The sequence below is a fragment of the Eurosta solidaginis genome, chromosome 3 (genome assembly GCF_040869045.1).
Source record: "Eurosta solidaginis isolate ZX-2024a chromosome 3, ASM4086904v1, whole genome shotgun sequence".
In the NCBI taxonomy this organism is placed as follows: domain Eukaryota; kingdom Metazoa; phylum Arthropoda; class Insecta; order Diptera; family Tephritidae; genus Eurosta; species Eurosta solidaginis.
In genome coordinates this window covers 286,278,254-286,299,284 of record NC_090321.1, presented here as the reverse complement: position 1 = coordinate 286,299,284, position 21,031 = coordinate 286,278,254, and the positions used below count along the sequence as shown (strand labels likewise).

At 41.2% G+C, this 21,031-nt stretch overlaps 1 protein-coding gene across 4 annotated transcripts in view; it reads left to right on the top strand.

Annotated features, from left to right (window-relative positions):
• The window catches only part of LOC137247235 (sodium-independent sulfate anion transporter), a 50,442-nt gene extending 42,525 nt beyond the window's left edge, over nt 1–7,917 (top strand). For 3 of the 4 annotated variants that reach the window (XM_067778344.1, XM_067778345.1, XM_067778342.1), the window contains one exon: nt 7,394–7,917. In XM_067778344.1, coding sequence (XP_067634445.1) covers nt 7,394–7,615 — 222 coding nt within the window. In that variant the 3' untranslated portion in view covers nt 7,616–7,917. The remainder of the gene's footprint in view (nt 1–7,393) is intronic. The other variant, XM_067778343.1, reaches the window with a different exon arrangement.
• Nucleotides 7,918–21,031: the final 13,114 nt, after the last annotated feature.

Below are 21,031 nucleotides of genomic sequence, written 5' to 3'. Positions count from 1 at the left end.
GACGCACCCGTGGAATACACCGAGAGGGTAAAAATCCAGAGTTTTATAAATGGCATACGAGATATGGAAACGAAGCGGGCTACATATGCGAATCCAAAACTAACATTTGCTGAAACGGTATCCCACGCACTGACTCAGGAAACAGCGTCTCTTTTGAGTAAGCCCACATACAAAGCTCATCGCGTGGAAGTGGAAAGGCCAGACTGGGTAGACACAATTTTGGAAGCATTAAAAAGAACGCAGCAGAAAAACGATGGTGCCGTCAAATGCTTTAAATGTGGGAAGCCAGGGCACATTGCACGTTATTGCAGTACCAATCCTAACAGTTCCAACAATGTGGGTGGTCGTAAACGCAGAGCAGAAGGAGATGACCAAATCTCCAAGACCACTCAATCGTTAAACTAAAGCGAGTCAGCTGCGGCTCCCTCAATTGAATGCCCCATAATCTCTATCTCGCAAATTGGAAGAAGGTCAAGCAATCTTACTGTCGGAGGACATGTGGATGGAAAGGAACGGTTACTAACTGTAGATACGGGTGCATCCCATTCCATCATGCGATTAGATTTAGTCAACAAAAAGATAAGACCACTGCTTGGAGCAAGATTACGTACAGCCACGGGAGAGGACACCCAGGTAATTGGAGAAGTAGAATGTGAAGTAGCAATTGGGAACGTCACGGTATTACACAATTTTATAGTGGCAGGTATTGTTGCTGAAATCATAATTGGAGTGGACTTCTTAATCAACCAAGGCATCAAAATCGATATGCAAAGCAAGACGATGCGATATAAGAGCATGGATGTGCCACTTAATTTCGGCTACGAGAGAGGCTACAGCAGTAAACGAGTGCTGGTGGAAGAGAGGCAACAAATACCACCAAAATCAGAAGCAGTCATCTGGGCAAAGGTTGATGGAGATTGTGGGACAAACAAATTGTGGGTTGTCGAAGCAGCAAATAAATCAGCACTGAACATACTTGTAGGAAAAACCCTGGCTATGACAAAACAAGCTGGAAGTATTCCGGTAAGAGTACTCAATGAGTTCAAGTCACCATTCAATTTGACCAAAGGAGCTATTTTGGGAAGATGCCAAGAGGCCGAAGTAGTTATTAACTGTGAACAGCAAATAAATCAGCACTGAACATACTTGTAGGAAAAACCCTGGCTATGACAAAACAAGCTGAAAGTATTCCGGTAAGAGTACTCAATGAGTTCAAGTCACCATTCAATTTGACCAAAGGAGCTCTTTTGGGAAGTTGCCAAGAGGCCGAAGTAGTTATTAACTGTGAACAGCTCCAGGAACATGTTTCATCTAGTAATACTGATCTTTCAAATGACATCACGGCATGGACGGAGGGGCTAGAGGAAGATTATCAGAGTAAGGCAAAGCAACTGCTCCTAAAGTACGCAAACATATTTGACCAGGATGGTTCCAAACCAGGCCGCACCAATGTTGTGAAACATCAAATTGACACTGGAGACGCGAGGCCGATACGTCAAGCTCCACGTAGTGTTCCACTGGCGAATCGGGAAGTTGTAAGTCAAATTATACAAGAAATGAGCGACAGCGGCGTCATCGAACCATCAGCTAGCCCTGGAGCTCACCGGTAGTACTTGTAAAGAAGAAGGATGGAAAAATGAGGTTTTGCGTGGACTACCGGAAGTTGAATGACGTTACGAAAAAGGATAGCTACCCATTGCCAAGAATTGACGACACTCTGGACTCGCTATCTGGTACGGAATGGTTTTCCACATTGGACTTGAAAAGCGGCTACTGGCAAGTGGAGGTGAAGGAGGAAGACAAAGAGAAAACAGCCTTCAGCGTCGGAGGTGGTCTTTGGCAATTTACAGTAATGCCCTTTGGACTATGTAATGCACCAGCTACTTTCGAGGGACTCATGGATCAGGTATTGAAAGGACTACATTGGAAAACATGCTTGGTGTACCTGGAAGACATCATCGTATTGGGCAAAAACTTTGATGAACATCTTAAAAACTTAGATGAAGTTTTCCAGAGAATAGCTGGCGCTGGTCTGAAGTTAAGACCCAAAAAGTGTGCGCTTTTTAAAAAGGAAGTAAATTATTTGGGTCAGAAGGTAACGACAGAAGGTATCCGTACAGCGAATGAAAAGATAGAGGCAGTAAAGGATTGGCCAAGACCACAGAATCTGCATGAATTGAGAAGTTTCCTTGGGCTGCGCACATATTACCGCCGATTTGTACCAAATTTTTCCAGCGTAGCCCATAGCCTCCATGAGCTTACAAGAAAAAACAAAGCTTTTGAATGGAAGAAGGAGCAAGAAGTGGCTTTCCAAACATTGAAGGAGCATTTGTGCACTGCCCCAATGTTAGCATATCCGATTCCAGGAGAAACATTTATTCTAGATACAGATGCGAGTGGATATGCTATAGGAGGCGTTTTATCACAACTGGTCGATGGACAAGAGAAGGTAGTTGCATATTACAGCCGTTCGATTGGAAAACCAGAGAGGAACTACTGTGTTACGCGGAGAGACCTGTTGGCATTGGTAGAGTGCATTAAACATTTTCACAAATACCTCTACGGCCAGCGATTCCGTATCAGGACAGATCACGCAGCGTGCGCAAATGGCTTCTTCAGTTCCGTAATCCGGAAGGACAATTGGCACGGTGGATCGATCGACTACAAAGCTATGACTTTTCCATTGAGCATCGAAAAGGTAGTACCCATGGAAATGCCGATGCAATGTCACGAAGACCATGTAGTTTGGAATGCAAGCACTGTTCAAAGGCCGAGGCTAAAGAAGACATTATAGATGTCCGGCTAATGACTATAACGTGTACGGATGAATGGGACAAGGAACAACTAAGAAAGTGTCAGCTAGAAGATACAGATCTGTCACATGTTATGCAAGGGCTCGAACGAAACGAATGACCAAGCAGAGAGGAGATGTCAGCAGAGAGTCCCATTGCGAAGTCATATTGGGCACAGTGGAACAGTTTAGAATTGATATCCGGTTGCTTGCATCGAGTATGGGAGAGTGAGGATGGTCAATGCAAGAAGAAACTGATAGTTGTTCCCAGAAAGAGGATTCCTGACGTGCTCAGCGAGCTGCACAATGGTCCAAGTGGAGGTCATCTTGGAATCACGAAGACACTCGAGAAAATTAATCAGAGATTCTATTGGGTTGGTTGCCGTCAGTCGGTCACCGAGTGGATTGCCAATTGCGAGGTATGCAACAGAGCGAAAGGGCCTAAAACCCGAAGTCATGGCCAGATGAAGCAGTATATTTCAGGTGCACCATTTGAAAGGATCGCCATGGATGTCGCAGGTCCATTTCCTACTAGCAACCGCGGAAACAAATACGTACTGGCGGTTATGGATTATTTCAGTAAATGGCCAGAGATATACCCAATCCCAAACCAAGAAGCAGAAACAGTAGCAGAAGTGGTTAAAAACGAATGGGTTGCAAGGTATGGTGTACCAATGGAGTTACATTCTGACCAAGGCAGGAATCTTGAATCAACTGTGTTCCAAGAAATGTGCAAGTAGTTGGGCATTCGAAAAACACGGACAACTGCATTGCATCCTCAGTCCGATGGTATGGTGGAACGTTTCAATAGAACATTGGAAGAGCATTTGAGGAAAGTAGTAGACAAGTACCATAAGGACTGGGATACACACATATCATTATTCTTGATGGCATACCGATCGGCAGTACATGACACAACGGGCCAAACACCGGCAAAGGTAATTTTTGGCAATGACCTTCGACTGCCAGCTGATTTGAAGTATGGGATAGATGCCGATGCGGAGAGGAATGTCAAGAAATCCACTGGTGTCTTGGAAGAAGAGCTGAGAGAGATACACGATCTGGTAAGGCAACGAGCAAAGATTATGAGTGACAAGATGAAAGCGAGGTACGATAAAGCAATTAATTCGGAAGGGCTTCAGGAAGGAGATTTGGTGCTGCTATGCAACCCACAACGAAAAAAAGGTTTGTCCCCGAAATTGCAGTGTAACTGGGAATGCCCATACAAAGTTGTAAAACGGATCAACGATGTAGTGTACCGCATACAAACCACTACCATACCACGAACCAAAATGAAAGTGGTTCATTTGGAGAGATTAGCAGCGTTTAGATCGAGAGATTTGTCTGATCGGGACGATCAGACTTAGGTGGCGGGCAGTGTCACGGATATTAGCATCACTGAGCTATGCCATCACTAAGGCCATGCTAAGCGGTATTTACGTCAATAATCAAATCATGTATACACATATATACGCCTATGTGTGTGCGAGAGACTGTAAACTACAAACTCACATACATCTGAGAGACGCTGAAAAGTAGACAATTGTAAACAAGTAGAAACTATATGAGAACTATAAACACACGAAATAGTTGGTAAGTTCTGGAAATAGAATAGCCTAGATGTATGCAGCGTAAACTATAAAAGCGGCGCAAGCGAGTAAAAAGTAATTCAGTTTGATTTGAGCTTTCAAGCAGTTTTCGATTGGGACGCTATCTAGCGAGCAATAGCAGTATTATTTTGAAAGTCAGTTTTCTTTAAGCTATCAGTTTGGTTATTAAGCCAGCTAGTTGAAGAGTATAAGTGTTATTGTGAAGTACTTTAATAAAGGCCATTTTTCCATTATTCAATATTGGAGTTATTTATTCAACAGTTTAGTGATACGAACTTAGCAAAAGGGCAAATAAGAGGATTTGCAAGTAAATTCGTTACAATATATTTTTACAGAATGCCTTACTTTTCTTTCTGTAATTATGGTTAATTTAATTTAAGTCGCTATTGTAACATATATGCTGTTTTGAAAGAAAATTAATAAAAAATGAAATGAAATGAAATGAAAGAAAGTTTTTCTAAGCGGGGGTGCCCCTCGACAGTGTTTGGCAAGCGCTCCGGGTGTATTTCTGCCATGAAAAGCTCTCAGTGAAAACTCATCTGCCTTGCAGATGTCGTTCGGAGTCGGCATAAAACATGTAGGTCCCGTCCGGCCAATTTGTAGGAACATCAAGAGGAGCACGAAGCAAATTGGAAGAGAAGCTCGGCCTTTGATCTCTTCGGAGGTTATCGCGCCTTAAATTCATTTTTTTTTTAATTCTATGTAATTCTAAGCAAGTCTGATTCAAGTGGCAGTGACAACATTTCAAATAGGACCTTAAAAAGCATAGCTTTTAATATCGTTGATATTTTAAAGCATATATTTAATTTGAGTATAACCTCCGGAGTTTTTCCAGAAGATTTAAAATGTGCTACCGTGATACCGCTGTTCAAAAAGGGAGATAAAAAAGACAAGAATAATTACAGGCCTATATCCTTGCTATCCTCAATCTCCAAAATCTTTGAAAAGGCAGTTAAGGCTAGGGTGTTAACTTATCTCAACAAAATAAAATTTTTTAGTCCCAAGCAATTTGGTTTTATGTCAGATCTCTCAACTGAAGATGCTCTTTTAAACTTTTCTTCCTTTATACATAAGGCGATTGACGAAAAAATGTGTTGCGCTAGTCTGTTTGTAGATATTACTAAAGCATTTGATATGGTGGACCATAATATTCTACTGAGTAAGCTTAGCTCCGCTGGTTTTCGTGGCAACGTTTTTAGTTGGTTTAAGTCATACTTAACGAATAGAATTCAGAAAGTTAAAGTTGTAAATATTCAAAGTGAACCCAGACCTATTACCTTAGGGGTGCCACAAGGCTCGGTTCTTGGACCTATCTTGTTTCTAATATACATTAACTCACTATTCTCGTTGCCATTTGTTGGTAAAGTAACGGCATTTGCAGATGACCTTGCCATTGCATATGGATCTACAAATGAATTTAATCTTTTTGCTGATATCAATCACGATGTTTTTATGCTGACGTCTTGGTTTGCTAGCCACAAACTCGTGGTAAGCAACAAGACAAAGTTGATGTACTTTAATCAATGCGGAAAGGAGTTACCTAGAAACGATATTTTCTTTCACGGCTCGAACTGTATGCGGTTTCGTATGTGTTCAAGTAACTGTAATCATCAAAGTTCGGTCAACACCTTTGACAAGACAATAAGTTGTGACAGTAATTGCTTTAAAATTGATGTGGTCCCTAATTTTAAATATTTAGGAGTTATATTCGACCAAAGCCTAAGTTGGTCATCACATATGTTTGCTTTGAAATCGTACATGTTGTCAGCGGTTCGTTCATTCTTTTACCTAAAAAGGCTGTGTTCAAATCGAATGTTAGCATTAATATATCATGGGTTAGTCCACTCAAAATACCAATATGGAATCAGTTGCTGGGGTGGAGCGTATGCTAGTAAGCTAAATGCGCTTTTAATCCTACAGAAGTGCTTTATCCGAAAAATGTGTAACGCAGACCGTTTATCCCACTCTATGGACCTTTTCAAAAAATTAAACATACTTCCCATTCGACACTTGTACTATTACAAAGTTTTGAAATTTTTTTTTATAAGGAGTGGGTATTCACAAAGCCCGATATATAACCCTTACAGCCTAAGAAGTAGACCGTTATCAAGTGTAAAAATTCCTCGTTTTCGGACCACACTTTTCCGTAACTTTTACACAATCGTGTCATGTAAACTGTATAATAAATTACCTGATGTAATACAACTCATTAGAAAACTTTCTAAGTTTATGAGGGAAGTGAAATTCTGTTGCGACCCATCGTATAAATTACGCTATGTAATATTTATGAAGTTTTTAGCTTTATATGTAAGTACTTTGTTATTTATAGTATTTCTTTTTATTTAATATAGTATTTTTTTTTTATTTAAAATAGTTATTCTCTGGTCGTTACTTTAACTAGAGATTGTAGCAATTATATCTTGTGATTATTATGCGCCCCACAAGCATTTATAATTATATTTAAAGGAAATGACATTTCCACTGCTTTTATAATTAGCATTTAATATCATTAACTATTTTCTTATTTGAATTTGTTACTTTTTATATTGTACTACTTGGAAAATTGTACGTATTTATAAGAAAATAAAGAATATACAATACATACATACATACATACATAACCATATCATAACCAACCAATTGGTTTTTGGTTTTTCGTCATATCCTTAACCTAAAAATATTTGAGTTGGAAAATTTATTAACTTTTTGTAGATTTTATTTATTGTTTTGGATACGTTTTGACTAAGAGACTTATTTTTTGTGGTATATGTTTGTATTTTTTTGCGCTTTCTTCATTTTTATGAAATTTTCACGAGGTCCTTAAGCACTGAAAACTATATAACAAGTTTAAGCGTACTTTAATTGACAAACTGAGTTGAACTTGTACTTAAAAACCGGGCCTTAGATTCACATCCTCTTCCATGTGCATTTGTTTCCAAAATATGATTCACCTAATTTCAAGTTTCTTTTTTTTTTTCTACATATTTTCTAGAACCTACTATCTCTCAAAGAAGATCTCGAGGTACTTAGTTGTGATCTCATATGCTGGAATTGGAACGATTCTGCTACAAACGTAATTTGTGGATTAAACAGCGAGTTGCGCTATATGTTTAAAAAGGAGCAAAGTATCGAGGATGTAGTAAATGATTATTATCTAAGTCTGGAAAAAAGAAATGAGTGCTCCAGGCCGGCTACGTTGGCAGACATTTCATAAGTACACTTTCTGTTACAAATTATAATTTTCATAATAAAAAGCACTATTGGAAGCATGATAAAAACACCTACGTGGTATAGCCCATGATGTAACAACGACAAGGTGGTCTATGTAGTGACAGCTCATTTTGAAAACTCCCATACAAAACGAAGGATGAGAGAAAGGGGAAGAAAAGAAGAGACCCTTTTGTGAAATGGTATTAAATTTGGTACTATTTTGTATTAAAGAAATAAGTACATTTTTTACATGTTTCATGGAAAATTTCTTATATTAATATATGTTAATGACAGGCTTCCGAATAAGCTTCTAGTTCTGCTATAAATAGTTTCTGAGAGAATTCAGCAGCTCTAGCAGATTCCGTTCAAAGTTTGCATAAAACATGCAGGCCGGCGACTTAAATATAGATCACTATTCTTTCTTCAAATGCTTATTGGCCCTAATGGTTTTGAATTCGAGTGTATAAGGCAAACTTGAAATACTTTGCTTAGTTTGTGTTCCGAAGGGCAAAATGAATTACAAGAAGATTAAGTCAGCGCACGGTATGTGTTAACTTAATGAAGACCACACTCCTTCCCTTATACTGCCTTCTATTCGATGTAGTATAGCTAGGTGATCGTAAAAGAAGCAGCTACTTTGACAAAGTCACTTTCGATATCTCGGATGTTTGTTAGGAGTGACGAGAGCTCTTTTTCAATTCGAAAATTCTTGAAATTGAAGTAAAACGGTGCAGCCTAAAGCTTCAGGAAAATGTTCCAAACGGATTTAGGGACTTAGGATACTCACGCGGTAGGCATGCCTGTCCTAAGAAGCGACTAAAATCACCAAACCTAGGGTTCAACGCGGTCATATCAAATCGTTCTCGTTCGGTCTATTACGATCGATTTATTACCTTAATGTAGCTAGTTACCGGAGCGTGCCGGATCAATATCTGTCTGCACTCACGACTATTTCATTAAGGGATGAATGAAGTTGGGAATTAATATGGACGATGGCTGGTGAACCTGATCACGGATGGGTCCAGACTGAACGGCAGGGTTGGGGTGGAGTATTCTGCCATTAGCTCGGTGTTAGTCCGAAATTGGAATGCCCGATCACGGCAGCGTCGTTCACGTTTGGTTGATCTCTTAGCCTGGGCGAACTGAAAGTGTCCGTCAGTAGAGATTTAGCAGGGCTGCTATAATTACTAATAAGCCTAGTGGAGACAATACTTTTTGCCTTGTCGGGCGTTGTTGGTTTATCAGCATCAAATCGGGTGACGGCTACATTATAAGTCGCATGTCATAACTCCATCCTATAATCACTACTAAGCAGCGAACCAGTGGAGGGGTTATATTCTGTCGACCCACAGATCCTAGAAGGTTGGGGCATATGTAGAAGTTCACCCATGGAGAAAAACCTTATAATAGCCGTTCATGTAGGATTGACCAGAAATATTCTTTTGGGATGTTTGGTGATGTGATAAAATAAAAATATCTTTGACAACTTCTTATGGATTGCTTTGGCAGCTAACAGTCAGCTGTAGAAAGGTGTGATTTTACACTTTACATGTCAAACCGCGTTAGGCGCTATGATAAGCATCTGCCACGTAAAACCACATCCCATTGAAAACATAACAAAATCCAGGGATGCGAGGTACCGATTAAGTAAATATGACCAATTGAAGTGGTCAAGCAAACGAACTAGGCTTGGTTTCGGTTTCGTGGTAGTAGAAAGAGGAGTGCGTGTTAAGCACATGTTAAAAAAGTCGTGTCTGCAAACTTCAACGCCAGGAGGGAAAAAACGTATATTTGGCGCAAAGCCGGAAGGTTCAGCCCCTACAACAATACATCTTGCAATGAATTGAGACTGATCGACTTTGCCTGCGACCGAGACATGTTTTGTACTCCTGTTCTGTCCTGCATTTCGGTCGAAAAAATAAAAAAAGATTGCTACAGGTGGGAAGACATATGTTTGAATTTTTGGATGTGAGCAACGCAAAATGGTATCCAACTCGCGACAGCAAAAGGCAGATTACTTGGAAAAGGAAATGAGAAGATCAACTTGTAAAAAAGTGTTTAAAAAGTGAACTATCGTAATTATTTTAAACATTTTACCTTCATGTTTTAGCGAAAATATCCAAATTTCTAAAATATTGTTTAGTAAACAAAATTATTTTATCACGAACTTGAATGATAGAAAAGAAAAACTCTGAATAAAAAAGTAGTTTTATAAAGAGGCAAATTGAGTTTCAGAGTGGGAGCTCAATATGGCGGCCGTGATTTTTATTTTTGAAGTTCTACAATCACTTACAAATTCTCATCGATATTTTGTAACGGAAGTACATTGAAACTTGCAGTTTCAATAGGGTTGGTCCAAAGAGACAGAGAGATGGTTGGTATCGTGGGGACACATCACATGCATGACATATAATGTACATTACGTATGTCGGGGCTTATTCTGGACAAGTAAAAGTCTAACCTGTTACAGTATCCATAACAAAGTTGGGCCATAGTGACTCGTGTCTTCCTTGGTAGTCTGCTCCCTTCTTCTGCAAGCAAATGTTTTTGCCGATTTTATGTGGATTAGACTTTAGATGCTTATCTGGATCAAACGGCTGCGTAAGCAGATCTCATCATGATGCTTATAGAGACGTTTCCGTATCTATCTTGGAGGCAAGGCAAGTCAAGCAGTTATTTGCTAGGGTGTACCGGTTTGTGACAATTTATAAAAAAACTGTCTGTTCAGCATTTCGTTATGCCTTGTTATGTTGTTGTTGTTTTTTTCCTCACTCTGTGGATGATGTTCAGGGGTCATAACAATACATACAGTAGCAGTTCTGAGTGCAGCGATTTGGCTGGCCTGCAGCTTTTTCCAGTGTGCGTTATACAGAGCAGGCGATTCGACTGGCAACGCGTAGCACATGAGCGACCGGCCAATTGCTTTGTAAATTGCTAACAGCGTTTCTTTGTCCTTGTTTTCTGCGTCATCTTTTCCTCACGCGTCATTAAAAGAGTAGCCGTAGATTTGGTCGGTGATGGTAGCAGGTCGTGCGATGAGGAGAAACCAGCAAGACCGGGGAGATAGCTATTTATTTTAGATACTTGTCGAAGCTTTGGTGATTCAACGGGCGAATAGTTTTCTTGTTATTATATTATTTGTTATTTTTGTGGACTGTATGTTATGTTATTATTTTTAGAGAGGGAGGTCGCTATGCACCTGTTACACCTTGTATTTATTCATTGGGGGTGAGCACTGGGGGCTCCAAAGTATTGGCTGCGGGTTGAGCCACCTTGTTTTGCTTTGAAAAACCCCCCGCTTTGGGATAAAAAATTTAAACTATGTATTTAGAATATTTCACTAACCAGTTGAGAATTACAAGCACACTAAATGGCTAATGAAACAAACGAACGAAAAATGTTCATAGTTTAAGTCAATTAAACATACTCGCCCGCCTAGGCGGCTTAATCGTCTAGTGAAATTTCCATACGAGCCAGTTATCCGGCTCGAAGGACCATGTCTAAGCTTTGGTGATTCAACGGGCGAATAGTTTTTTGTTATTATATTGTAACGAATTTGCTGCAAATCCTCTTATTTGCAATCCTCCGCTAAGTTCGAATCACTAAACTGTTGAATAAATAACTCCAATATTGAACAATGGAAAAATGGCCTTTATTAAAGTACTTCACAATAACACTTATACTTTGCTACTCGCTGGCTTAATAACCAAACTGATTGATAACTCAAATGGAACTCTACTATTGGCCGCCAGATCGCGTGCTTAATCAAACTGATTGATAGCTCAACTCAAACTGAATTACAGCGCCTCTACATCTGTCGCCTTTTATACTCTTTGGTTTCCTCATTCGCCTCTTCTAGACGCTTCCAGAATCTACTAGTCCAGTATCTCTCAAACTTCTCAGCTGTAACTACAATTGCACGATTTTATAGCTTCTCTCATACCCCATACTTGTATGTGTGAGCGACACTTCCACAATTATAATTGCCTACATTTAGGAGCATCTCAAATAAGATGTCTGCATATGGTTGTGCCTTGCTTCTCAGCTGCGTGTACCTACATATGTGTAGACATAATGATTGATTCGTTTATGTAGATACATAATGATTGAATTATTGATGTGAATGTTTGTAATTTACAGTCTCTCGCGCACACATAGGCGTAAATGCATCTGTGTGTGACATCTCTCGGCTGCCTTATATATGTGTATACATGATTTGATTATTGACGTAAATACTGCTTAGCATGGCCTTAGTGATGGTATAGCTTAGTGATGCTAATATCCGTGACACTGCCCTCCACCTAATTCTGATCGTCCCGATCAGACAAATCTCCCGATCTAACTGCCGCTAGCATCTCCAAATGTACCACTCTTCTAATCCGTGGTTTCTCAATGCTTTGTATGCGGTAGATGGTATCACTGATCTTCTTCACAACTTTGTACGGGCCTTCCTAACTGCACCGAAATTTGGCTGGAACACCTTTCCGCCGGTGAGGGTTGTTTAACAGTACCAAATCTTCCGCCAAGAAACCTTCCGAATTAAAGTTCTTGTCATGCCAGTGTTTCATCTTACTACTCATTACCCTGGGCCGTTCCTTCACACTCTGTTGTTTGGTCAATGAACCACTTCGTAGAGCTTGCGCTGGACGGATTTGCTTTGCATAATCGGTATCGTTCCCACATTTCACAACAGTAGTGCGCTCCGGCTTGAAACTACCCTCGCATTCTTTCTCGGAAATTCGTTGCTTCGTTTTCCTGCGTCTTTTAGGTTTTGTCAATGCCAGTGTTTCTCTCGCAGGTACTTTTGATTTTGATTTATTTGGCCCATTCAATCTATCAACCTTTGCCTTTGACTTTCGTGGTCTTTGTAGAGTCTTTTCCATCAGTACCCGATTACTGCTGAACCATTTTTCCAAACTAAAGCTAAGTGGTATGTCCTGGTTCTTATAGCGCATAATTTTTCTACGCATATCGATCCTGACGTCATGGTCAACCAAGAAGTCCACTCCCAATATGACTTCATCAACGATCTCCGCCACAACGAATTTGTGAAGAACCATGACTTTTCCAATTAATACCTCACATACCACTTCGCCTTGGACTTGATTATACTCGACTGTGACCGTACGCAACCTTGCTCCAGGTAATGACTTTACTCTCCTGTAGACCAAATCAGATCGGATCAAGGAATGAGATGCCCCCGTATCTACAGTCAGTACAAGCTCTTTACCATCCACATTCCCTCTGATGGTAAGACTGTTGATTTCCTTCCAATCTGCGACACAGATATCACAGGACATTCAATAGCCGGGGCAAGTTTTCGTTCTTTACATCCGACACGCTCTTGCTCATTTCCGCCAGCTTTGCGTTTATGGCCACCCACATTGTTGGAACTATTAGGACCAAGATAGCAATGACGTGCAATGTGGCCTGGGTTGCCGCACTTGAAACATTTAATAACTCCGGCATTCTTCTGTTGAGATCCCTTCAGTGCTTCCAAAATTGTGTCTACCCACTCTGGCCTTTCTACTTCCACACGGCGTGCTTTCAAAACATTAGCTTTTTGGTAGCGGTTTTGCAACTCAATTTGGAATATCTGTTTCCTATGCTCGCTTCCGTAACGTCTCTCTAAAACGCGCATCAATGTTTCGTAGTGGTTCCGCTCGTACTCTGGGATGGTCTGTAAGATTTCCGCGGCAGGCCCTTTCAGTGCCCCGAACAGAGCTGCAACTTTATCTTCAGCATTCCATTGGTTCACTGCTGCGGTCTTCTCAAACTGTAGCTTAAAGGCCTGGAAAGGAACAGAACCGTCAAAGGATGGTGTTTTTACCTTTGGATTACTAGTTGAAACTGCTGGGCGATTTAGTTGCAACTGCTCCATATGACCCTTCAAATCATCGACTTCTGCCTGAAATTGAGCGATTTTTGCATCCTGCGCTTCCAGCTTTGATGTTACCCTTGCTTCCTGTGCTTCTAACTGTGAAGACACTTGTGCCACCTGCAATGATAAGCGCTCCTCTTGTTCTTCCATCTTTGATGTTATGCGTGTCTCCTGCGATTCCAGTTGGGATGCCATATATGTCTTCTGTTCTTCGAGCTGTGTTTCCATCTTGGATGTTATCTGTGTCGACGTTTCTGACATACGCGTTTCTTGTGCTTCAATCTTCGATGTTATTTCTGACGACATTTCTGAAATATGTGTCTTCTGTTCTTCCAGTTGAGATGACATTTGCGACGACATTGATGTTACTGTCGATGTTTGTGCAGATATGGCAGCCAAAATCATGTTCAAGTCTGTGCTCGTAACTGTCTGCGATGTTTCGTTTTTCTCTTCAATTTTTGTTGTTGTCTCGTCCCCATCAGGATTAAAGACATACTCGTCCACATCAATCCCTTGCGACTCCATTACCTCTCGTAGCCGTGCTTGAAGTTCGATCTTATTGCCGGTTGTATTCAATCCACGGTTCTCCAACACCTTTTTCAGTTGCTGGATCCTCAATTCAGTCAACTTTGCCATGTCCAAGTTGTATTCTCAATCTTCGGAATTTATTCACCAATTCCTCTTCTGACACCAATTGTAACGAATTTACTGCAAATTCTCTTATTTGCAATCCTCCGCTAAGTTCGAATCACTAAACTGTTGAATAAATAACTCCAATATTGAACAATGGAAAAATGGCCTTTATTAAAGTACTTCACAATAACACTTATGCTTTGCTACTCGCTGGCTTAATAACCAAACTGATTGATAACTCAAATGAAACTCTACTATTGGCCGCCAGATCGCGTGCTTAATCAAACTGATTGATAGCTCAACTCAAACTGAATTACAGCGCCTCTACATCTGTCGCCTTTTATACTCTTTGGTTTCCTCATTCGCCTCTTCTAGACGCTTCCAGAATCTACTAGTCCAGTATCTCTCAAACTTCTCAGCTGTAACTACAATTGCACGATTTTATAGCTTCTCTCATACCCCATGCTTGTATGTGTGAGCGACACTTCCACAATTATAATTGCCTACATTTAGGAGCATCTCCAATAATATGTCTGCATATGGTTGTGCCTTGCTTCTCAGCTGGGTGTACCTACATATGTGTAGACATAATGATTGATTCGTTTATGTAGATACATAATAATTGAATTATTGATGTGAATGTTTGTAGTTTACAGTCTCTCGCGCACACATAGACGTAAATGCATCTGTGTGTGACATCTCTCGGCTGCCTTATATATGTGTATACATGATTTGATTATTGACGTAAATACTGCTTAGCATGGCCTTAGTGATGGTATATCTTAGTGATGCTAATATCCGTGACAATTTTATTTGTTATTTTTTTGGACTGTATGTTAAGTTATTATTTGTAGAGAGGGAGGTCGCTATGCACCTGTTACACCTTGTATTTATTCATTGGGGGTGAGCACTGGGGGCTCCAAAGTATTGGCTTTGGGTTGAGCCACCTTGTTTTGCTTTGAAAAACCCCCACTTTGGGATAAAAAATTTAAACTATGTATTTAGAATATTTCACTAACCAGTTGAAAATTACAAGCACACTCAATGGCTAATGAAACAAACGAACGAAAAATGTTCATGGTGTAAGTCAATTAAACAATACTAATTCGTCTATTGAAGGTCCAGGTCCTGTTGCCTTTATCATGCAGTCGTTGGCATAGGAAATAAAAGCAGCTAACTTCTGGTGAGTAAAACAACTGATATGTAGAAATTGAACAGAATTGGGGAAAGAACACCACCCTGTGGCACCCTTGTTTAATTGTCCTAGGTTTCATTCTTGAATTGAACGGACGATTGTCAAACAATCATATATGTAATTTGCGGTCCACCTTTTGAGACAAGAGGGAAGGGGTAAACCTTCGATGTCTTGGAGTAGCGGGACATGGCTGACTGTATCAAAACAAGTTAAGTAACACGAGCAGCGTCCTATGATGCGTTTGTTGCTGGTTCATTCCTTAATTTATCGTTGTGTTTATGGCGTCTGGCGCAGTGGTAGTGCTAAGGCATTTTGCCGAAGCCATGCAGATGGGTTGCTAATGAAGATGAGCAGTGAAATGAGGGAGCAAGGTCTTTGCTACTGACAAGAGGAGTCACATTGGTCGATATGACTCACCTTCGTTAGCTGGTTTCCCAGACTTTAGTGTCGGGATTATACTTGCCATTTTCCATTGTTCGGGAATGACAAAGGTCTTCGACGGCAAGCTCAAAGCCAGGGTGGCACGTCGTGTTTGTGCTTATGAACCCATTATAGATAATTACTGTATATAAGTATTGTACACAATGTATGAACCCGTCTGTTTTCACGACGTCTAGCCTTGTTAACTAAGGATGCACTACAAATTTCCTGCAGAAAGCGCTAAACAAGCGAATACAGGCGGACAGCAGGAGTGAGATGCTGGCGGATCAAATAGAAGAAACGGCGTTCTGCACGACAAACGGGACGCCCCCACACGTATGGTTTACTGCGTCAACTGACAGCCGATTATAACATTGGCACCCGACCACCTACCCATACTCCTCTCGCTCGAGCGATCAGCCGAATTTATCACTTCTGAAAAACGCACTTTCATAAACTTCAAAAGAGGAAAGTGGAGAAATTAGAAAACATATATAAAGCTTTTGCGGCTGCAAGCGGGCATCTGTCTTGGAGCAAGCGGCTCGCTATATAAACGTGCCAAGTAATATTTTCACCCCCGCTGAGCGGTTTGTGCGCTGGGCTTGGGACCCGCCACGTAAAACCATACTCCAATGAAATATAACAACAAGCCTCGGATAAATACACTCTCTATTGATGACGACCATGGCAAACGTTTGAAGGACAATGAATTGAGGGCATGCACCTGGAACGTCCGCTCCCTGAATGGGATTGGTGCAGATGCCCGGCTGGTTGATGTCCTCGTCAAAGCAAAATCTGACATCACCGCCATCCAAGAAATGCGTTGGACGAAGCAAGGAAGAAAGAAGATCAAAAATTGTGACATATATTGGAGTGGCCATGCGAATAAGCGCAGTTTCAGCGTCGGATTCGTGGTGGGAGAGAGACTTTGTCGCCAAGTGCTGGCGTTCACGCCTGTGGACGAGCGTCTCGCCGCTATTCGAATAAAAGCAAAATTTCTTAATATATCATTCATCTGCGCCCATGCGCCGACAGAGGAGAAAGACGATGAGGTGAAAGACACTTTTTATGAACAATTAGAACGCACATACGAGCGCTGCCCCCGTCATGATATAAAAGTCGTGCTTAGCGACTTTAACGCCAGGGTGGGCAAAGAAGGTGTTTTTGGCCCTACAGTCGGAAAGTTCAGCCTACACAATGAAACTTCTCCTAACGGACTGAGGCTGATTGATTTTGCCGGTGCTCGAAACATGGTCATATCAAGCACGAGGTTCATGCATAAAAAGATACATCAAGCTACATGGCTGTCTCCTGATCGAAATACTCGCAATCAGATCGATCACGTTGTGATAGACGGACGGCATGCCTCCAGTGTTTTAGATGTGCGAACGATCCGAGGACCTAACATCGATTCGGACCATTATCTCGTTGCAGCCAAAATACGCACCCGCCTCAACGCGGCTAAAAACAAGGAACAAAAAACACAAGGAAAGCTAGACGTCGAAAAGCTTCAATCACAACAGACTGCCAATGATTTCGCAACTCGAGTCTCACACCTGCTCTCTGAGGGCACAACTCATCCTGAAGGAATACAGGAGCAGTGGGAGCATATCTCCAAAGCACTTCATACTGCCGCCGAGGAAAAAATTGGTTACCGGCGGCCACGAAAAAACAACTGGTATGATGAAGAATGCCGCGTTGCAACCGAAAGAAAAGACGCTGTCTACAGGGCTACGTTAAAACCGAGCGCGACAAGAGGAGTGTGTGAACGCTATCGTGAGTTGAAAAGGGAAGCGAGACGCCTTTTCAGGAAGAAAAAAGCAGAAGCAGAAAGGCGTGAGTGCGAGGAGCTTGAGCTGCTAGCCACCAGGAATAACGCCCGAAAATTCTACCAAAAAATACGGCGACAGACGGAAGGTTTTAAGACCGGGGCAAACTCCTGTAGGAATGAAAACGGTGATCTTGTAGCTGATGTCCAGAGAGTGCTTAGATTATGGAGAGAACACTTCTCTGCTCTCCTAAATGGAGGCAGCAATTCACCGCGCAGAGATGAAGAACCCGATCCCGCAATCGATGATGATGGAATATATGTCCCCCCGCCCGATTATGACGAAGTTAGAATAGCAATAACCAGATTGAAAAACAACAAGGCCGTGGGCGCTGATGGATTGCCTGCGGAGCTATTCAAGTTCGGCGGCGAGGGGTTGGTAAGGCGCATGCAGCAGCTTCTTAGCAAAATATGGGCGGACGAAAGCATGCCCGACGGTTGGAATCTAAGTGTTCTTTGCCCAGTCCACAAGAAGGGGGATACTGCAAAATGCACCAAATATTGTGGAATCAGCCTTCTTAATATCGCATATAAGGTCCTTTCAAGTGTATTGTGCGAAAGATTGAAGCCCACCGTGAACCGGCTGATTGGACCTTATCAGTGCGGCTTCAGACCTGGTAAATCTACCATCGACCAGATTTTCACAATGCGCCAAATCTTGGAAAAAACCCGTGAAAAGAGAATCGACACACATCACCTCTTCGTCGACTTTAAAGCCGCCTTCGACAGCACGAAAAGGAGCTGCCTATATGCCGCTATGTCTGAATTTGGTTTCCCCGCAAAACTTATACGGCTGTGCAAAATGACGTTGAGCAACACCATCAGCTCAGTCAGAATTGGGAAGGACCTCTCCGAGCCGTTCGAAACTAAACGAGGTTTCAGACAGGGTGACCCCCTATCGTGCGATTTCTTTAATTTGATGCTGGAGAAAATTATACTAGCTGCAGAACTTAACCGCACTGGAACAATATACTATAAAAGCGTGCAATTACTGGCATATGCTGATGACATTGATATCATCGGCCTAAACACCCGCGCTGTTAGTTCTGCTTACTCCAAGCTGGAAAAAGAAGCGGTAAAGATGGGTTTGATGGTGAATGAGGACAAAACGAAGTACCTGCTGTCATCGAGCAAAGAGTCAGCGCATATGCGCCTTGGCAACCACGCTACTGTTGGCAGCCATAATTTCGAAATAGTAAAAGACTTCGTTTATTTGGGAACCAGCATTAACACTAGCAACAACATCAGCACTGAAATCCAGCGAAGAATCAATCTTGCCAATAAATGCTACTTTGGACTAGGTAGGCAATTGAAAAGTAAAGTCCTCTCTCGGCGAACGAAAATCATACTCTACAAGTCACTTATCGTACCCGTCCTGCTATATGGGGCAGAAGCATGGACCATGACTACAGCAGATGAAGCGGCTTTGGGAGTGTTCGAGAGAAAAGTTCTTCGAAAGATTTATGGACCTCTACGCGTTGGCGATGGCGAGTACCGAAGAAGATTTAATGATGAGCGGTAAGAGCTATACGCAGACATCAACATAGTCCAGCGAATTAAAACGCAGCGGCTGCGCTGGCTAGGCCATGTTATGCGAATGAAAGATGATGCTCCGGCCAAGAAAGTGTTTCTATCGGAACCCGCCTATGGAAGCAGAGGTAGAGGGCGGCCCCCACTCCGATGGAAGGACTAGGTGGAAAACGATTTAAACTCCCTGAGTGTGACCAATTGGCGCCGGTTGGCGGAGCGAAGGAGCGACTGGCGCGCCTTGTTGGACGGCCATAACCGTTTAGACGGTTAAGCGCCAATTAAGTAAGTAAGTAAGTATATAAAGCTTTTGACTCTGTAGACAACACTCTGCTCTGTAGGAAGCTGGTAAACTTATTTAACTTCTCTGGTCATGCAGTTGCCCTTATAAGATCATATCTTGGCGATAGGACTCAAGCAGTATGTATAGATGGTGAAAAGTCTGACTTCCTACATGTCCTAAGAGGCGTCCTTCAAGGCTCTATCCTGGGTTATCTGTTATTTGTTCTGTAAATCAATGACTTACCTGATGTCCTTAAGTATTGTAATGTTCATATCTACGCTGATGATGTGCAGTTGTTTACGTGTTGTCCTCGTGATCAAACTAGCTTGTGCATAAGTAACTTAAACCACGATTTGAATCAAATATTTTCATGGGCTAATATGAATGGCTTATGTATAAACCCGAATAAGTCAAAATGTATTGTTATTCATAGAAGGTCTTTTCCCACTAATGATTTAGAGAATGTAGTGTTAGACAATTCCGTTATAGAATACGTAGATACGGCGAAAAACTTAGGTGTAATTTTTAACAAAACACATGGCATGGAAAGACCATATTCTTAGAACGGTTGGAAAAGTGTATGGAATGATTCGTACACTATGGTTAACACAGTATTTCACGCCCTTGCACATAAGACTACTTCTGGCTAAAGCGTACTTAATACCTACGCTACTCCATGGTTGTGTGATTTACTCAAACTGTGACTATCTGTGCAAGAACAAACTAAATGTTGTTTACAACAACATTGCTAGATATGTTTATGGGTTGAAAAGGCTTGACCACGTATCACAACATGCTAAAAGGTTGTTAAACATTTCTTTAGAAAATCTTTTAAAAGTCAAAACACTGTCCTTCATCCATAAATTGATACACACGAAGGAACCTGACTATCTATATCGGAAGCTTATTTTTCTGCAATCATCAAGATCGGTGCTTCTTCTTAAGCACATTAGATACCGCACGCTAACCTCTGAGCGCCAATTCTCTGTTACTGCAATACGTCTTTGGAACTACCTACCTACAAGTCTTCGACTCTTAAGTAATGCTCTGCACTTCAAAAAAGAGCTAACATCAGTTTTTAACGACTCTTAAACTGGATCTCAAATTGTTGTTGTTAAAATTTTCATTTCTAAGTCCTTTTCCTTTCTGTGTGTCTTCTTTCTTTATTTGTTAAGTACTATTCGATCTATAACCAGCCAAAGGTTATCATCACTACTGCTGTCTTTAATATTTATTAATTACTTTTCTTTAGTTTTAAGATTTACATTTACATACATAAATATTTCACTATTATCCGTTATATTTAATTTAGTTTGATTAATCTAATTTATTATTATTATAAATGTTCAATTTTTATAGCTCATGCTATTCATGACTAGCACTGTTAAATAATTTGTCAAAATTGTTGTGCTAGGAACAAATTTTCAAATAAATACATACATACATACTTATACAGACAAAGACTTTGCTGCCTCCCAATCCCAGCTAATGCCCGCCAAGAGGAGCGTGCTTTCCGCAGGGTTATCGAATCTGCGTCGGCTCGTTTTATTCTCGCTGGAAGAACTCCGGAAATTTGGCGTTACTTTCCAACGGAGACGGGCGTCACTCTAGCTCAACTCGATATGGATACTGTAACAGGTTAAACTCTCACCT